The 20,622-nt window shown below is 44.0% G+C and overlaps 1 protein-coding gene across 1 annotated transcript in view; it reads right to left on the reverse strand.

Annotated features, from left to right (window-relative positions):
- Positions 1-4,826: 4,826 nt before the first annotated feature.
- The window catches only part of LOC119170843 (bridge-like lipid transfer protein family member 3A), a 124,141-nt gene continuing 108,345 nt past the window's right edge, over positions 4,827-20,622 (reverse strand). The window contains exon 19 of the mRNA XM_037422113.2: positions 4,827-5,390. Within this exon, the coding sequence (XP_037278010.1) occupies positions 5,199-5,390 (192 nt within the window). The 3' untranslated portion in view covers positions 4,827-5,198. The remainder of the gene's footprint in view (positions 5,391-20,622) is intronic.

Here is a 20,622-nt window from a genome sequence, read left to right on the forward strand (position 1 = left end):
ATGAACTCAGATTTGCAAATCCCAAACAACATCGAGGACGAATAGGGTAGCTTTTTCAAAACAAAGTGTGACTTTGTGCTAACTATATCAAAGAAACACCTCTGCAATTATAACATCAATCCATGGTCTTCTCAAAGGCATGTGTAAATCTGTGCTGGCTAAAAATCTTTGTTGAAGGAAACCAAGCATATGCACAAAAAACACCCAGCTTTTACAAAACTGCCAGTGCAGTAAACACACTGACAGTGCGGCTTTTCTTTCCTCCGAAGCTACACAGCCACAAGCTTTCATGAATACTTAAGCAGACATTCGGTGTTGTACACATTCTACACTTACTGCTGCAATCTTCACACACACACGGATAAGGCGACAGAAGTTTGGCGCAGTTAGATGACATGGTATAGCATTGCGAACAGCAGATATACACACAGCAAGTTTCACTAAGAATGGAGTAACATCATGCTAATCCATTCACCCATACCACATACTAGCAAGGGAGCAGAAATTTCCGGTGAACAGCACGACTTGCACAGTACCAGGTAAAATAAAACTACAGCAACTATGCAGATGAAAGTATTTGGTGTCTGGCAAGTAGGTCAGAGCGCCCAGGTTTCTTTCCTGCGTGTATGAGTGTCGCAGTTTATGGCAAACCTGTTAAAGCAATCAGTAACGTCAAGGAGGATTTAAGAGAGAGAATACCATGTTCTACATGGCTGTTGGCCCACTTTTTCTTTTTGATCATGTCTTGATTTTCTTAATACCTTATGGTGCTACTGAATGAAAAGAATTCACTTGGGACGCACCAGTATCCCTCATGTACATTTAAAACACACTAAGTTTTTACCTGCTTCAGAAAATGAATAATCAACACACTATAGAGAAAGACTTAAGAGACTGTGAATGATGGGCTCATGTTTTGGCCTCATTTACTTGCTCATATTTTGCCAAAATCAAGCAGTGGCTAGCTCATATTTCATGCTGCCTTCTTCCATCTGAAAGAAGCACACGTTTTATTCTTGAACCGAGTAAAACAATAAGTCCTTTCAGATGCAAGTGATACCGAATGCTTCGCTTAAGAAACCTGTAATGTACGCACAATTTCGAGTGGTCCTACAAGCTGTGCTAAAAGAGTTACAGGTGAACTGTACTGGTATAAATATACTGGTTTCAGCAATATATTGGTTGCAACAATGAGAAGATGTTGCATCATCAACTTTTGTGCATTTTCCATGGTGAAGTAACCTGCTCACAAAAAAAGCCCCTATGTTGCACTGTCTATTATAACAATAAATTAAGACTGCTTGGTATCTGTACCAAATGGTAATGAAATTCAAAATCCTTGAAAAGAAAAAAGAAAGTGAGAAGAACGCGCCACTGCACCTCTGCCCACTGCACCAAAGGCCACCGTGCACTCATACAATATGACCTTTGATGTATTCCTCTTGATGTTGCTAGCCATGCGCACCTCTTCGATGGCATTTCCACGTCTCTTATGGGCTACACAGTGCTGAGAAGAAGAGGCATTACGTGCCATAAAAGTAGCCTACTTTGAATTTAAAATAAGCTTCACCACAAAAAAAAAGGCGTTGCTGCAAAGTTCACTTCCGGAATCCACAATAGCTGCAAATGAATTGACAAAAGACAGCGCTGCTTTGAGCCTGAAAAATTAGTCGATTCAGTTACTATAGTCTCAGGTATGCAATTTTGGCCAGAAGTTCAAAAAACAAAACTTTGAAGTGTTTCATCATCTGACATTTGAAAGGTTCTTAGACACAGACGCCCCGGGGCTCGTGGTGGTGCCATGAGAGCATCTAATTTTTCGAGCTTGTCCAAAATATCTGTAGCTGTGCGTTGGCATATCTCATCTAATATTATTATGTTTGTGACAACAGCCTGCCATCCCATCATTTTGCATTTTTTTCATGAAACAAGTTTATAACTATTACCAGTAATGACAATGGCATTTTTGTGGCACATGAGCACTCTTATAAGTCAGTTGGATTATCATGCGACCAACAGCGAAACGTAACACAAGAGAAATTGCTTTTATAGTATCTTCAAGACCAAGAAAAAGAACCTTTTTTTTAGTCTGCATAAAGGTAACTGTTCACTCAGTGCTACACCAATCATTTCTTTTAACTTCTTCAAACTAAGAAGGCTTCCTTTTTAAACTATGAACTTCTAAGCAGCCGAACCGGCAATCTCGTTCAATGTTACTGTCGTACTAGAGAAAGATGGCCTGCTTATGGCTTATATTTTGCTTATAGACCAGTAGCATATGTCCTTATTGGCCCTATTCTTCAGTCACTTGCTCACTACAACACTTTTCTACATCAACTCTCTTCAAAACTTCTTAATAACGTTAAAAGACAAGTGGGCACCAATCACCAGAATACCATCTACAGTCATAAGGGCTGGGGGATGTATTTATGAAGAATAACATCAAGGGCAAAGCCAGTTTTTAATTCCCACCACCAAAACTTTAGAAAGGGCTGACCTGTAATAAAGATAGCATCAACATGAAACATGACACTCTTTTCAAGGCCTCCAGCAAAACTTCTTTCAACGACCGTGTCCAGGCTCTAAATTGAGTTCGAAAATCCCTAGAAATGTACTACAGCTGCTACTACGGTTGAGGCAAGGCTAAGATGCATCCGGAAATTTGTTGCCATTCACAACACCAACACTGCTGTCTAAATGTGAAGTTTTCACACTGCTATATCACATATAACTGGTGGTTTTATGAGCACTGGTATACATTGATTTGATCTTTTGCTGCAGAGAGACTGAGCATGCAAATCACTTTGACTCTTCAATCACAGCAACACATTATGGTGTGACAGAATCAATCATTGGCTTTTGACTAAGTGCTCCCGCAAAGTTACTGTTCCTACTAGTACCACAGCCTTTTTTTTTTGTTTCACTGCAGAAATGAACTTCCCAAACAGAGAGAAGTTCTGGTACCTTCGATGCCAAACACTAGGCAGGGATCACAAAAAATGAGGCAAGCCTGTAACAAACCATATTTTGTGTGCTTGCAAGCTGCACTAACCGAAATGCAAATAATGTCAGTGACATTTAATCATAGCAGAGTCAGATATGACAAATCAAAAGGTTTGCTATATCCACAAATTCATTCCAAGCGCATAACTGAAACACTAGTGACACAACTATTCTCTGCTTACTTCATTATAAGCAATACTTTGTTATAGCTGCATTTATTTTATATAGCTTATCAGTATAGAAGTTCTTTGGTACAGACTTCTGGAACAGTATTGGATACTAAGTGTGATGTCCCACTATTACAGATTACAAGCAAAAGTTAACACATGTCCAAATTTCAAGTCCTTTTATCAGTTGCTTCTTGCCAAGCTGCACAAAAGTCATTCAGTGCACCCTTTCGCAATTGATTATTTGCACCAATATGTAATGTCCACCAAGCACAGCACCAGAGAGAAAGAATTGGGGTGCAGCACATGGAAAGCTTACAGTAGTGAAAACTTCTTAGCATGTTAGTTGCATTAGTTTTTTTTTTTTTTTTTTGCAGGAACATTCACTATTATTGCATGCCTCTGTTTACATTTGCATAACAATTATTACACATCACGGAGAACAAAACATGCTAACGTGCCTAAAGTGATGACTATAGAAGACACTGTTGGCAGGTAGAAGTAAAAAATAGACTCATGGCCATGACTTTCCAAAAACAATGCTTTGTGCCTTGTATAAGGCAGACAGTATCGGTCAACTGATGAATGTGCTGGTGGGACAGCATTTTCGTTATTGGCAGGCACAAGATCACTATTAGGAGCTAGCGGAAATCCTAGATGACAGAGAAATGCGGTTCATCATTACTATATAGCAGCACTAGCTAAGGGCCATCAAACTAAAGCAGCTTTTCTACACACTCTCAGCTCACACGGAGCTTATGTAACATGCAGACATTTTGCAACTTAAGTCGCTTACCATATTGCCTTAAGAAACAGAAACACAAGTATCCGAGATCATCCAGCGAGTTCGAATTCAAAAGCAATTTCATTCTTCGATGTGCATTCAAGGATAGTGTGGGCCCCTTGTGACTGTTCGAGAAGATACAGGCGACACCAGTGGCCAAGGCAGACAGCAAGTAGTGTGCAACTAAGCCCTAACATAAGGGTCGTGCATTGTTAATTCACAAAGGCTGCACTGTGGTAAGCAACCCTTAAGAATTTCCAGAAGCTCCCTATAAGTTCCAATGTGCTGCCGAGATCAGAGCCGCACAACCCTATTCACACATGGGGTAACTAAAGATTCATCCATTAGTACAGGAGGTTGCAAAAAAAAACATCTATGTACAGCTAGCATTGTCTTTAATTTCACTCTTGACAACAAACAACAAGGACCCCAGCTAACAGAGTGAATTTCGACAAAACGAAACATGTGCAGCAGTAAACACGTGTACTAGCAGTCCTTCCAACAAACATTAGAAAAAGCAGCGCACCCCCATTATCAGAATGGGCACTTCCTTATGTAGGCGCTACTTTTCCTTAGTTCAGGCGAAGAGCAACATTGCCGCCTTACCTCAAAATGCACTGAAACAATGAGTCCACTGCAAGTCAACTGACGGCCATGAGCTCTGCTAATATTAGAATACAGTAGTGTGTCCATTTCCTTGCTTTCAATCTCTGTTGTATTTTGCCTTACAAAGGCCACATTACTTCAAACACCTCGGCGCTTGCCAAGACGTTCTTGAAATCCATGAGATTCAACAAATGCAGCACTCTATATGAAGTACACTACACGACGGTGCAGTAAGCCGAATGCCGTCATCCAATGGGGATGAAATTGCGAGGGAAACTACTTTCCAGTGCCACACATCTTTTTGGAACTGAGCGGGTGGACGCAGTTTTGTTATGTTGCCAAAGTGACATCGGCGAGCCAGAAGTGGTGTACTGCCATGGTATCGAGCGCTGATGCTTCCGGAAACAGACAGGCCAGGATTTTGTCAACTCCAAGGTGCGGTGAACAGAGGTGGTGGTCTCGCAACTTATCGAAAACAGGCACAAAGGGTGCTAAATGTGGACGTAGTCGAGGCTTCAACGCAGCAGGCTAACAATGACTGCCATGCAGCACGACTATGTATACTTTGGTGGAGCAGTGGCTCTACATCATTCCTCTTAGCGGCAGCTACGCACAGTAGGCAAGGCAGCATGGAGTGTCTAGGAGTTGCTGGCTCCGCAGAAAGGGTCGCAGCCCGACGAGGAGGTCCGCTCCAGGTGGCTGAGCTCTTCTTGGAGCAACTGCAGGGTGGCCAGCAGCGAGTGCTTCTCTCCTTCCAGCCGGTCCAACTCTGCACGCTGTTCCTCGATCTGTCGCCGCTCACCCGCACTATTGTTCTCTAGCTCAGTTACCTGCACAGGCAAAGGGTCAACATCAAGCACATAAGGCAGTTAGAATGGTGATGCATTTCCGCACAGAAACATGCATCATATTTAATTAGCACAGCTAATTATGCAACAACTAGGCTGGTCATAACAATGGCCAGCCTGAACAAAGTACATTGGCTGTAAAATGAAAAGATTCACCGGCTACCACTCTCACAGTAAGAGACAATGAAATGCGGATCACCCTGCAAATAAAACTTATTGCGACAGAATGCACCAGAAACTACGAATTTGTGACAGTGCCATCTAAGGAAGCAATGGTGCTATTGCGCTCGTTGTTAAAAAGGTGCATCGTGTGACAAACCCACCACCTATCGAGCACGCTTTGTGCCTTTCAATAAAGTTGTGATGTATAAACATTAGTGTTGGCGTACCGCATTTACTTGATAAGCGCACTTTTTTTTTCCAGAAAATCCTCTATGAGTTCAGGGTGCACCTAGTATTACATGGCACATAATTACTAATAATTCTATTTCCGACTTCCCGCAATGCAGAAGTGTTCTTGACTTCCAAGGCAGTGCCGGTGGGAGATTTCTCCTGTGTGTTGCTGAGCTATAAAAATTTACAGCATGTAAATTAACTAAAAGCCCATTGCAGGTGTCTGCATCCAATTGAAACCTTCAGTCTCTCATTGCCCGTTACCAGCAATTGGCATATTCCAGCGAGAAACAACAGTCCATCACTGCCTGCTTTGCACCTTCCCAGGTTTTTCTCCTGTGCAATGCTATGATGACCACCAGTGTGAACGCCACCGCCAGTGTAAGCGTTAGCGCCCACTGCTTCGCATCTACAAATGATTCTCCTTAACGGGAGATCATGTAATTTTTTTTCTTTTTTTCTCGCTTCAGTAAACTTCAGAGGGCATCCAATTGCAACTGCGCAAACACGGCAAAGAACTACAGATTACGACCCAATTCGGGGTGCACCTATTAAGCGAGTGTGCTTATTATAAGAGTAAATACGGTATACCCAATGATTGGTAACCACGTACCTTATATGATACTGCAGAAATACCGATTTCTTTCTCTACAGACAACGCTGTTGTCGTGTGTCATGTGCAGCAACCAATGACTTTGTCTCTTCGTATTGTGGATGAAGGTGTGACAGTGCCGCCAAGTAGCAGCGTGACAGTTGTTGTGAAAAATGTCGTTTTTCGTGAATATGCCGGACTAGCTGATGGAAATATCGAACTGCTACTCACAAAGGTGATATGCGTGGCAAGAGGTCGGGTGAACCTGCGGAACGGATATATTGATGCGCTATCGACTAACTTTACCTACGAGGTACAGCATTAGCGAAGGGAGTAGCCATAGCATCACTTCATGACTACGTACAAGTCTCAGATGTTTGCGCCATAGAAAACACATCATTAACCTCTTCAACAGCAGACAGTGTCCTCCAGAAAAAAGATATTGACCGAGAGCTTACATCTCTGCAGAAATACCAGATTGTGGAGTTGATAAAAGAATTCGCAGAGTGTTTTTCCTCTTCATCGAAAGTCGGATGTATTCCCGTAGCAACCCACCGCATTGTAATCAAAGGACATGTTAGACCAATACGTCAGCATCCATACCGAGTAGCTCCGAAACAAAGGGAGGCGATAAAGAAGCATGTACAGGAGATGCTCGACGACGATGTCATACAACCCTCCAAAAGCCCATGGGCATCGCCGGTAGTACTTGTGAAGAAAAAGGACAACACCATTGCAGTCACCTCTCATACTCGCTCAAAAAATACAACACGTTTGCAGTCACCTCCCATACTCGCTCATTTTGACAAGATGCCAAAACAGACATTCATACGGACGCCAGCAACGTTGGCCTCGGTGCTATTCTTGTTCAGTGGCAGAACAGGGAAGAAGTGATTGCTTACTCAAGCTGCACTCTGTCGAAAGCCGAGTATAATTATTCAGCTACAGAAAAGGAATGTCTCGTAGTTATTTAGGCCATCAGTAAGTTCCGTACATATTTATACGGTAGACGATTCCGAGCCAGAAGTGACCATCATTCATTGTATTGGCTGGCGAACCTCAAGGATCCTTTCGGAAAACTTACTAGAAGTAGCCTGCGTCCACAGGAATATGACATCATCGTAGTCTACAAGTATGGCCACAAGCACAATGACGCGGATTGCTTGTCATGAGCACCAGTACAGGCCTCGTCTCCTGAGCATGAACAAGATTTCGCATTTTTTGGAGCTGTGAATGTGTCAAAGATGGCTCATGATCAGCGAATGGACCCAGAATTACTTGTGCTGATTCAATACTTGGAGGGGCAGCAAGTCGAAGTACCGCGAATGTTCGTCCGTGGACTACGTTCCTACGTCCTCCGCAACAACGTTCTCTACAAGAGAAACTTTGAACGCACCAGTGAAATGTTCCTGCTTCTGATACCATCGTCACTGCGAGCGGAAATTTTAGAAGCGTGTCATGATGACCCATCAGCAGGTCATTTGGGCATTAGTAGGACTTTGGCAAGAGTCCGCCAGAGGTATAACTGTCCAAAACTGATGGATTTAGTACAGCACTATGTCAGATCACCTTGAGAATGCCAAAGACGCAAAGTACCGCCCCTAAAGCCAGCAGGTTTTTTGAAACCGATAGAGCCACCGAAAGTCCTTGTTGAGCAGGTCGGAATGGATTTGCTAGGACCATTTATGTCAACATCGTTCGAGAACCGCTGGATAGTTGTAGCAACCGACTACATGACTCAGTATGCCGAGACGTCATCTCTCAAAAAAGGAACGGCAAATGAAGTGGCTTAGTTTTTTGTGACCCAGATAGTGCTGCGACATGGCCCACCCAAAGTCCTTATAACTGACAAAGGAACTGTGTTTATTGCCAGGCTAGTACAGTCTCTCATAAAACTAACTCACACCGACCACACAAGAACTACAGCGTACCATCCGCAAACTAACAGGTTAACTGAAAGGCTGAACGGGATGCTTGCTGACATGATCGCGATGTATATGGACGTCGAGCATCAGACTGGGGACACCATATTATGGTATGCTACATTTGCATACAATACCGCAGTATAAGAAACAACCCACTTCACGCCATTCCAACTTGTTTATGATCGGACAGTAATAACGACATTAGACGCGATGCTGCCTGTCAACAGCACGAATGAAGAAGACCCTGACATCAGGGAGTATGTAGAAAGGGCAGAAGAGGCGCGACAACTAGCACGGAACCGCATCATTCAACAGCAGGACGTCGGCGCGCACCGTTGCAATCTAAGACGAAGGGATGCTCAGTACTCCCCTGGAGAACAAGTGTGGGTGTGGACGTCTGAACGTGCTCGTGGCCTTTCAGAAAAGCTTATGCGGCACTATTTTGGCCCTTACAAGGTTCTTCGTTAGCTAGGCCCATTAAACTACGAAGTGATCCCTTAAGGTCAAGTATGCACAACACAATGCAGGAATCTCCCGGAAGTTGTACATGTTGTTATGATCGGCCTGCATGGCTTGACGCCGCTTTGACGCACGAGACATTGCGATTGAGCCCACCCTGATTTCTTCCGAGTCAGTGCTCTCAGAAATGCACCAAGAGTGGCAAGAGAAATCCTTCTTCTAGTTATCCCACATCGCCAGCGCCCCTCGTAAACCCTTTAGACACGCCTGAACGACTGACGAATTAGGAAGAGTTGTTGGCCGTCGAGACGGCATGCTTTGTTGTCTAGGTGCTCCGGGCAAAGGGCCTAGCATCTCAGAATCGTCTGTGGATGCCTTTCCCACGTTCTCCGTGGCGCCTTGGTGCCGCTGTTTCCACAATTTGTGGTGTGCTTGGCGTCACATATACCCATCACTGCAACAGACTACGAAATCGACTTTCACGTAAGACTCAACGTCTTCGTGCGGTGTGGCATGTTTTCTCCCTCGCCATGGGCTGAACTGGGCGTACTTGTTCTCTCTTTCCTTGGTCGGAAAGAAGGCAGCGTTTCACCTTCCCCTTTCGAGGGCAAAGGTGATTATGGCAATTTTCATTGGACTGCCCCGGCCTCCATTGTTTTTCATGCAGAGAATCCTGGGAAGGCCAAGACATGAAACGCGAGCGCCGAGGCGCTCCCGACAAGTTCTCACAAGCTGGCAGAAGCTCCCATCATGCTTCCGTTGAGAGCTTACATGATGCTACCACCATCATGTTACACGCTACTTGTAAACAATGTAAATAAAAGTTACTGTTAGCAGCTCCCAGCTCCTCTCTTCGACATCTCCCCGAGACTCTGGCTGGCTCCGGTCCTCTGGGCAAAACCCCCGGTTACATCAACTGGTGGCAGCAGTGGGATGCTGCTGACAACCGGAACACATCTACTGGTTAGCAGCAACGGGATGACCCATGCTTGACTCGGGTCTCAACAATTTGGTGAGTGCCTGACTTTCTTTGAGTTTTGTCAGGTTTTAGCTTTTTAATTTTTCTAAATTTGTGTGTAATCTTCTCTGCGTATAGGTTTCGTTGTACCGCTACCATACGTCAAAGCTATTCACGAAATTTCAGCATTCATGTTCTAAAACTGGTAGCAGTATTACGGTGCGTGTAGGCTTCGCTCGTTCGCTACCTAACGTCACGGCGGGTAAGGAAGTCCTCACTCGTGAATACCATGGATTTGGTAACGAAGCTAGAGAAACCAGACCTCTTGCTACTTTGTGAAGAGCTGGGAATTAAGGTGGGGGGAGATGAGAGAGAGTCGCAGCTGATTAGGGCAATACACTGCTGCTTGGGCAAGTTCGTTCACGAATATTTAGACAGAATGCGGGGCAGAGGATGACAAAATTTAGGAGTGCTAGGAGGAAGTTGAAAAGAACAAAAGATGGGCTTAGGAAGACCGGATAAATGAGAAAAGACGATTCGCTTTAGCACTTTATCAGGCACCAAGTAACCCGAATAACGGGATAGCATTCTTTCAGAAGAAAGTGAAAGATAGTCCTGCAAAGTCCACGGCTACAGACGAACAAACTGTGTGCTTGCTGTTAGCCCGGGTAGAGAGTGAGGGACCGCCCAGACTGCTCGCAAAAGAAACCGTGGTGTCCCAAAAACGGCCCGGGCAATATCCCTCTCAGAATGATGCATATATGTTTTTGGGAAAAAAGGGCCTTTGTTTTGGTGACTATTCGGCAACAGCTCTGGCGCGTTCGATGGCCTGTGAGTCTGTTCATGTGGTTTCGGAAGCAGAAAGCGCCAATGAAGGAGACTATAAAAGTCCCGATGATGGAGCGCTTAGTTTATCGCGAGAGGGAGAGGCACTTAACATAGTGCGAGGTGATGACTCTTATCAAGGAGAGACATCTGATGGTGAGCCGGCTGGCTTAGAGAGAGTCAATTATATCGTCATTTTGAAAGGACAGACAGTTGTAAATGACGTCGAGGATAAGCCAGTTGAGCCACCAGGAGTTTCGAGCAATGTACTTCTGAGTATTATTGTCGAGTCGGTGAGCATTCCGTGCCGCCCCCAAAGAAAAGGGCGCCGGCGAAAACATACAGGGAACGTGAAGGGTCAGTATTGCCTCAAGCGGAGGCCGGAAATCCCCAGAGAGCTGGCTAGACGTAAAAAGTTGAGGGTCCAGCAGAAATTGAGATTTCGCATGAATTGTGTCGCCAAGACCAAGAAGTTGAGCCGCTAAAGGGGCCTCCTGATCTGCTCACTTTCAGTGCAAAGTTGACGAAGGAGCAAAGCGAGATGGCGCGAACATAACTAACAACAAAAGCCATCCCCCACTGTCACAAAAGGGTGACCGCTGTTCTGGTAGGCCCACATCGAGGAAGTTTAAGTGTCCGGGTGCCTCTTTGTTGGAGTTTGGGGGCCCCAGAACAAAGGTCACCGCCACTGAGTGCCTCGGACAGAATGGCTTTTTGTCTCTCCGTCGTGATCTGGCCCATCGACAACTGTAGTATACGCGTCTCCCCAGAGCATGTCTGAAAGGGTGCCGCATTAAGTTTCGCAGAGTAACGAAGGATACAAAGAATTTTTCTTGTATCTAGTTTTGCGATTGTTTGTTTAGCTGTCTAATGCTTGCATGTCTGCAGATGAGCAAGGACTATGTCGATTTTCGAAATCTTTATTTTGCTCCTCATCATAACTGCAGACATTTAGATATTTGCTAAAGTGCTGTTTTGCTTTTGTTGATTTTTTATGTTATCCGTATAATGTTTCGGGCAGTGTAAGAATATCAAGAATTTTTCTTGTATCCAGTTTTGTTTTGTTTTGCTTTTAATGTTTACGTTTCTGAAAATGAGCAAGGAGTATGTCGATTTTTGTAACTTTTATTTTCCTCCTCATCTTAATAGCAGACATTAAGATACTTGTTGAACTGTGTGTTTACTTACATTTAGCAAAACCTAACACCCATGTAGAGGGTTTTGCGCAAGTTGATTGTAACAGAAAATTAGGCTGAATGTAAAAGCCTCTGCATAAACTTTGTGTAATTTGCAGCATACTTATTGGTATGTGCGTCAGTGTAGTGTAAGTTTTTTGCTTCTCTGTTTGTTTTATATTATACGCGCAAGTCTGCTTTGGGATTTACTTATGCCGTAAGAAGCGTAATTCATTACCTACGTCCTTTTGTTTTGTTTCGCCCGTAGCACCTGCGTGCCTGAAATGCAGTGAATCTTTCTGGGAAATGATACAAAACGTTAGGCTGTTGATTTCCTTCGCACGTTGTAGGTCAGAGTTTGCTATGGCTTAGTTTTCCGATTCTTGATTTTTCACGAGTGAGTGCACCACTTGTTAATTTCTAGGGAGTTTTACCAGAACTGTAACCTCGCACTTTTCGAGGTCAATTGAGTGCTCTCTGTTCGTTGTGCCTCGGGTCTTGTGTGGTTCGTTTCTGGCATTTGCTAGTCTTGGCTCAGGTCCAGAGATTGGTACAGCCTGCGTCAACTTCCACAAGGGAACAGATCTACAGTCTCTGCGGAGTGCTTTGGTGCTGGAACCCCTTCGAGACCTCCAGTGGCAGTGGACGGGCTGTTATGACCGGCCTGCCTGGCTTGACGTCGCTTTGACGCATTAGACATTGCGCCTGGGCCTACGCTGATTTCTTCCGATTCAGCGCTCCCAGAGATGCACCAAGAGCAGCGACAAGAGAGAAATCCTTCTTCTACTTATCCCAGGTCGTCGGCGCTCCTCGTAAACCCTTTGAACACGCCTGACCGACTGACAGATTAGGAAGAGTTGTTGGCCGTCAAGGCGGCTTGCTTTGTTGTCTAGGTGTTCCGGGCAAAGGGCCCAGCATCTCAGAACCATCTGCGGATGCCCTTTCTACGTTCTCCGTAGCGCCTTGGTGCCGCTGTTTCCACAAGTTGTGGTCTGCCTGGCGCCACATACATATCCCTGCAACAGACTACGAAACTGACTATTACGTAAGACTCAAGGTCTTCGTGCGGTGCTGTGTCAAGCGCGATGTGCAGTGTTTTCCCCCTCGCTATGGGCTGAATTGGGCGTACTTCTTCCGTCTTTCCTTGGTCGGAAAGGAGGCGGCGTTTCACCGTCTCCTTTCGAGGGCGGAGGTGAATATAGCAATGTTCATTGGACTGTCCTGGCCTCCATTGTTTTTCATGCAGGGAATCCTGGGAAGGCCAGGACATAAAACGTGAGCGTTGAGGCATTCCCGACAAGCTCTCACAAGCTCGCAGAAGCTACCATCATGCTTCCATCGAGAGCTTCCATGATGCTGCCACCATCATGAATCACGCTACCTGTAAATATTGTAATTAAAAGTTACTGTTAACAGCTCCAGGCTACTTTCCTTGACATCTCCCCGAGACTCTGGCTGGCTTCAGTCCTCTGGGCAGAACCCCAGTTACATCAATGTAGTACAGATGAAACCTTACTGCGACAGGAACTGAACAAGTGAACTGACTCAGTCTAACACAAGGACAACTCTTGTTGTTTAGAAACTGTCAGCCGGCTGTACGCATTGGGGCGATGCGTGCTAGAAGGGGGACTACAGTAATGCCACAGTTCGACATTCGCAGAAGATGCGTGCAACAATTTGCGTTCGTAAAAGCCGCCACACAAATACCAAGAAAGCTGCGCCATGGAACGCCGTCCTGCACGCGCCACGAGACTTGAGGTGAAGAGGAAGAGACCGACGAAGTTGAAGTCAGCGAGCAAGGTACATTTTGGCTGACCATTTAGTTTTGAGTTTACGGGCACAGGTTCACCCTAAATAAATAGTTTGCATAGTACCAGGTGCTATATTTATTGGTAGCAATACAATAGTTGGTTGCAAACTTGGTTGTCTCTGTAGTGCAGCCTGCTGCTCTAACACCCAGTAACACGAGTGTCCTTAGGTGCTCCAAGAGTGTGCCTAAGGATTGCCATGTTTGTGTGAAACTATGGAGTATTGTAAGCAATGCACCACTCCATTTACTACGAAATCATAGGAAAACCTTGCATTACATTTTGAACAGAACAAGAAGCGCACAGAAAACATAGACAAACAAGGGCACACACGTACAGCCGTCAGCAGCTTAAACTCAAACACTCCGATGCGTGGCCTCGGCTCGCTTGAACTGAGGTCAGCGCCACCAAGCGTTAAATGTGATATGCTTGCTGCAGTTAAGGACAGGTGTAGCTCGCGTAGGTTTCACTAGTCAATTTCTGTTTCCAGTCAGCCTGACCGGCATGTTGAATGCACTCACTTCGCATCCCGTTTTCCCCACGTTTTGCTCGTGGCTACATTATCGAGCGCACCCATGGCGTTCGTTGTCTTATTCTCATCTAGACAATGAACCATGGCATGCGACAGCTTTCGCACCTTACGAGTTTGAGTTCGCAGCAAGGAATCAGGTATAAATAGCAGAGCAAATGCATGTTCATGGCGCAAGTAAATGTTGCACAATAAATAAACCTCAAATGCGATGGTGTTTTTCCCGGTCTGACTCAATGACTTTCAGACAGTGTCAATTGGACTGTTCTCGCAATATAGAGTTTGCCTTTTCTTCAGTTCACGCGTTACGGAACATGTCATATGGAGTGCAATGTTTGTACGTGTTCTCAGCAAGAAAGATGCATGGATACAAGGCAAACAAAGCAATTTTCGTGTGTAGTCATTGCATGAAAGCTTAAACTGCCATCTTATCTTATAATCAAATTATGGTTCCTGGGACGCTAAACCCCAAATATTGTGCTCCAAAACCACATCTTCCGTGCAGAACAAACCAAGCAGGAAGGCACACTCTAAATTGTGAGAACAGCTCAATTCACGCTGTCTGAAAATAATGGAATCAGAACATGAATAAGGCCATTGCATTTCCAATTTTTTTGTGCAACTTTTACAAACGCATTGAACGTGCATTTGCTGTACTTTTTATACATGCTATTTCTTTTGAGCAGCAGCTGCAAATTTAAACACGAAAGGTGTGTAAACTATTGTATGCAATGGTTGATTATCGAGAAAATATAAGAACACAAATACCATGGGTGCGCCCGATAGCGTAGCCACAAGTGAAACGTGACGAAAACGGGATGTGAAGTGAGCAAATTCGACCCGCCGGTCAGGCGGACTGGAAAAAATATTTACTAGTGAAACTGACACACGCTACATCTATCCTTGACAGCAGCAAGCATATTATTTTCAATGCTTGATGGAGCTGACCTTAGTCCAAGCGAGCAGAGGCCGTGCGTCGGAGCGTTTGAATTAAAGGTGCTGACGGCTGTACACACACACACAGGCACTATACTGTTAACAAATTTATTATTACAATACCATCGCTACTTACAGCAAAACCTCATCTGACCACATTATTACGCAGAAGCTCTAAACCACAAGGAATTGAAACTTTAAAAATGGCATTTACACCTAGAAAAATAAGATCTCTTTTTTGTCAGAGCAAGTGGGGGCACGCTTGTGCATGTTTTCTTCATCTTCTTCTAATTGCTTGGGTGACTGCTGTGAACTTTGTGGCAAACCTTATCGAGGGAACAGGAAGAAAAGTGTTGTGCAGCGAGAAGTAGCAGGCACCGAGAGCAAGGCCACTCAATCGGCTATTGGAATGTGGCACGCTTTTGGAGAGCATGTGAAAGTGTGGAGGAATGTATCATGTGATCAAAACATTCAAAGCCCTAACATTGTCTGCGATAGAGCAGCGAAATACACCTAAAATATGTCGGCCGCATGTGCGCCATTGTCCTTACTTGTGATTACAAAAGTTTTTGAGGGCATATGCAGCACACACATAGCTGCATACACTTCGTAGTCTTCATCGTTGCTACTCATCTGAATAGCACAAATATGGCCAATATCAGTATGTGTACATGGTTGCTGGTCAATATGCTGGTCAATATCGTCAATATGTGTACACGGTTGCAACCACTGCTATCGTGCTCCTTGGCTGAAGTGAAGTTAAAACAAATACGAAGAATATTATGTTTAGAAGTCGCACGACACCACTATGCTTTTACGGCGGGAGCACTACAAAACTGCTCCTGGCTGCTCTCAGTACTGCAAAAACGATCTCACTCTGCCACTGAATGAGAGTGCTGCTACTCCTGTTTAACTAGTGAAACATGCCAGGTCTGAGGAGAAGAAATGAAGAATCAATTTGAGGACTCCTTTTTCTTTGTTAGACAATGAAAACTAACAGACCATGCCCATAAGGGACGTTATTAGAAATAATTGCAATGTAACTGTGAAGAAAGAAAAGTGCATGAAAAGGTAACTTGCCACCAGCAGCATCCAAACTTGCAACGTTCGAATAACGTGTCGAATGCTCTACCACTGGGCTACGGTGGCGTTCATGCACCCCGTCCACTTCATAGGGCATATATGTGCATTTCAAAGTAGGAGCATGAGCCAGCGCCACCTGTTGCCATTACAGTGATTGTGGAACCCTCTTTTTTGCCTGTTTGGCATCACAAAGAACGTGATCTTATTACAAGCTGGCCACTGACCAATAATTCCTCGCATACCACTCCAAGGCACCAAGTCTTTCAGAATGTGACCACGAATATGAATGAGGAAAAGAAGTGTGAATTGAAGGTTCGTTTTTCTTTCTGAGACACAACAGCAGATACCACTTATTCTGGGAGTGAATGTTATGCAAAGTAGTGGCCCATATAGCATTTTTTTATTGCTCCAAGTCAAGTGCTGTGAGTTGGACCGACTTCTTGTAGCATTATGAGTAGTTATGTATATGTAGTGGGCAGTCTCACAGCAACAAACTTTCCCGAGTGGGATGAACCACTTGCTGAAGACCTCGAGTATTTCATAAATGCCTATTTGAGAAAGCAACAATTTGGAGGTTGAAGAGGCCCACAGGACCTTGCCCTGCTCCACCTCTATCGCTTTAAGATTTATCATAGGTTTGCCAGGCAAATCAACTTCAGTGACACAAAAAGAGAATCGATGGTACAACGTAACGTCGGTACTCACTTTAGAGCCCAGATGTCCATTTTATCGAAATTAAGTGCACATTACAGGGTGACCATGTGCATATAACGAGAAATGGTTCCCGTCGTATTTCTCCAGGTTAGGCCAATACCTTATTAAGACATAGGAATTAATACATCATGATCCTTACATTCATACAAAAGCCGATACTGAAAACTGCCACCACAATTAACATTGCGACAATATGAGGCCATTATAGGGTCTTTTTCACAGGCAGTTCAAAGCACTGGCACAGGTCTGTGGTAGCATACTTGACTACCATGCAGACTACCAGGGTTTGATTCCGCCTCTCACAGTGAATTTTTACCTTTCAGTTCCTCCGATTTCACCTCCGCCAACAATGCTGATGCTTGCCTCACTTTCGATAAAAGTTCTATAAAACAATTGCGCAAAGCTTTTTGAACATCTGTTCTCACAATTCACAGCCTGATACAAACTGCCGATCACCTGTGGTCCATAACAGTATTTAATGGGCCGTGGTATGTGCCACACGTGACTCAGGGAAAAAAAGGATTTCATGATGTACACTACAAGAATCTTAAGCTATTCGTGTCATGACTTTGTGACGAAGTTAGTCATACACTAATGGCCCTTTATGCAAATTATAGTGTGTGTCAAGAAAAGGAGATGACCACGAAAGCACCCATACAAAGGCGGCGAGATGGACGGACTGATGGATGAATGGGTTGGTCAATCGGTCGGTGAAATGTTAGTTAAAGCATGCAGTGAGTAGCAGCCTATTCGACACTTCTTGCTTTGAGCCAAGCCAATGAAGTAAATCAACGTCTTTGTGCAAATTAAGAAAGTATATCGGGACTCTCCCACTTGAGATCTTCGCATGATATCGGGGTAACGATACCTAAAAGACGAAAGTTCAAGTTCTTTATGTACGAAGTCAGACTTTCTCTCTCTTACATGTGCGCAAACACATGCACACAAACAGATATATTTATATATATAAAGAGAGAGAAAAAAAGGTGGAAGAGCAAGCTGGGCCCCCACACGACTACGACTAAAAGCTAAAAGCGTAACGCTATGATTGAAAGCATAATGTCACTAACAAAAACTGACGCATTCAATAGAATTCGAGAAAAACAATGTGGTACATTACTGCAGCTCAATATATAGCAAACTATAAGATGCTATAAAATTCATACAAGCAAACACGCCAACCTAGAAGCATGAAAATTTGGGAGACCGCAGCGAGCGGAGGGGAGGGGGGGTTATATTGATCATAGCTGAGAATGAGAATTACATGAAATTATATTAAAATAATTTGCATTCACAAATCATTTTAATAAGCACTTCATAAATGCAGTTGTATTGTGTGATGATAACGCAGATTTTGTTGCCAGATGCAGTAGCGTGAGGCAAAGTATCTTTCTCGACCCAACAAATGAAAGTGAAGTATGCGAAGTCTTCAAGCATGTAAATAATACTAAATCGCTTGATCTCCATGACTTCCAGGTCACACCAATAAAACACGCTTTATATTTACTTAGTAAGTCGAATCACGATAATTCGAACTTGAAGGGGCCCGAAAATTTGTTCGAAATAAAAGAAGTTCGAATTGAAGAAAGCTAAATGAACGGACGGTTCTCCATGCAGTGGTGCATGTGCATTGAGCTAACACACGAGGCGGAAGTTTCAGAAGACTTACATTTATTCTCAAATCACAAGACATCCGTTAATAATTGAAGTAATCGGTGATACGTGTCTGCACACATTTGCCTTGCAGCTAGTCAATCAATTTCGCACGCAGCTTGCAAAGCATTTCTACTTCGGCTTCAGCATTCTCCTGGCAAGAGAAGTTGCATGCAGAAATGTCCAGCGCCGGCACTTTCTAAAGACGACGACAACGACGACTGCGTAGCAGAGCCTCTCCGCTACGCAGCTGCAGCATGGCCAGCACGTGATGAGAAAGGAGGAGCGTCTCCACACGGAGAAAAGCACATTGGCATTTGAGAGAAAACCAACACTCCATGGCAGCTTTTTTTTTTTTTTTTTGCTCTATTCGCGTGGGTCGTTAAAGGAGAAGAGTTATGTGGCAGGGACGGGAAAGGGGGAAGCGCGACACTGGCGCGTGAGAGACCCTCCGCCGCCCCTCAAGGCGCTGAATCGTGCTCCCACAAGGGGCAAGGGCTGCAGAAAAGTATCTTTTTCCTTTCCTTCAACCACACATTCATTCAACCCTGCGACAGCGTTCTTTTTTTTTCCTCTCTCTCTTCACGCACGGCGTTGGAAGGAAAGGGGTCTTTAGGTGGCAGAGACGGAAAAGGGAGAAGCGTGACACGGCCACATCGCAGATCAGCATTTGAGAGAGAGCAAACATTCCACCGTAGCCTTTTCTTTCCTTTTAATTCCCTTCGCGCGCAGCGTGGAGGTGTCGCAGGTGCTGCCGCGGGACTTGGGGTGGTGCTGAGAGCATTTTCGGAGTGCGGTATGTTCGAATTAACCGTCGCAAGTGCTTGCGCGCTTGAATTACCTCGGCGTGAGTTCGAATTAACCGGATGTTCGAATTAATGAGATTCTACTGTAATATATGTATAACTTAGTTCTTGAACATCGTGTTTTTACAGAAGCCATGAAGAAAGCTCGAGTATCAGTCATTTTTAAGGGTGGTGACCATAACAATGAAAGTAACTACAGGCCTATATCTGTCCTTGCCGTCTTCTCTAAATATTTCGAAAAAGTATTCATTTCTGCACAACAAAATTCTTTAATAAACCTAATGAGTTAACAGATGCGCAGTTCGGCTTTAGATGCAGCAAGTCCACTGTAACTGCATTGGTGACGTTAAAGGAAGCTATACTTCATAACTTTAAACAAAATAAATTCACACTAAGAATCTTTCTAGACTTCAGTAAGGGATCTAACTTCATCATAACATATTGTTCGACATATTAGGATCCGATAGCATTTGTAGAGTTGGCGAATCTTTAATCAAATCTTATCTAAGCAATAGGTGCCAAAGTGCTTACAATAATAAAAGTAACTTGTGATTTTTGCCCCTCACTCGTGGCCCACCACAAGGCAGTACAATTAGTCCGCTGATATTCAATGTTCATATTAATGATGTTGTTCAGCTGGACACAACAGTTAAGTACGTCATATATGCAGATGATTCAACAATAATCCTCAATCGCATTAACTTTGACAACATTACAAGCAAAGCAAATAATATACTTTCAAGAATTTCATCATGCTCCAGAATGAACTAGCTTAACAACTAATCCAAATAAAACCAAAGCCATTGTTTTTCGTGTCAAAAATAAAAGTACTCACTAACCGTCAACCTTTAGTTCTTGAATCTGTGCCAATAGACATTGTTGATACCTACAAAATACTTGGAGTTTACTTTTCTTCCAACCTAGGCTGGAATAAACATGTGAATTTTGTTTGCAAAAAGCTTTTTTCGGTAACAGGAGTGATGCCTTGTAGATGTAATATTTTGCCGCTCATAGTCAATTTTCAGATATACCATTATGTGCTATCTAATTCACATCTAATGTATTAGCGCCTTGTATGGGCCACGACAAGCAAAGCAAACAAAGTAATTCTGCGAAAAAAAGATACTCAGCCAGATTGGAAATATTGACCCATTTGGAACTATGCATGGAGTTTTCCTAGAATTTAATAGAATATAAGTTGATAACCTTCACACATTTCGCTTATTGCACACACCTTATTTCTCGAATAGGGAGCTCTCCAACTTCATTAGATGACTGCCATGCCTAGGGCGTCGTGTCATTACAATTCTCGCAAGAAATACAGACATTTCGTTCGTACCGCATTTCCGCACTACGTA

Source organism: Rhipicephalus microplus, chromosome 2 (assembly GCF_043290135.1).
Source record: "Rhipicephalus microplus isolate Deutch F79 chromosome 2, USDA_Rmic, whole genome shotgun sequence".
In the NCBI taxonomy this organism is placed as follows: Eukaryota; Metazoa; Arthropoda; class Arachnida; order Ixodida; family Ixodidae; genus Rhipicephalus; species Rhipicephalus microplus.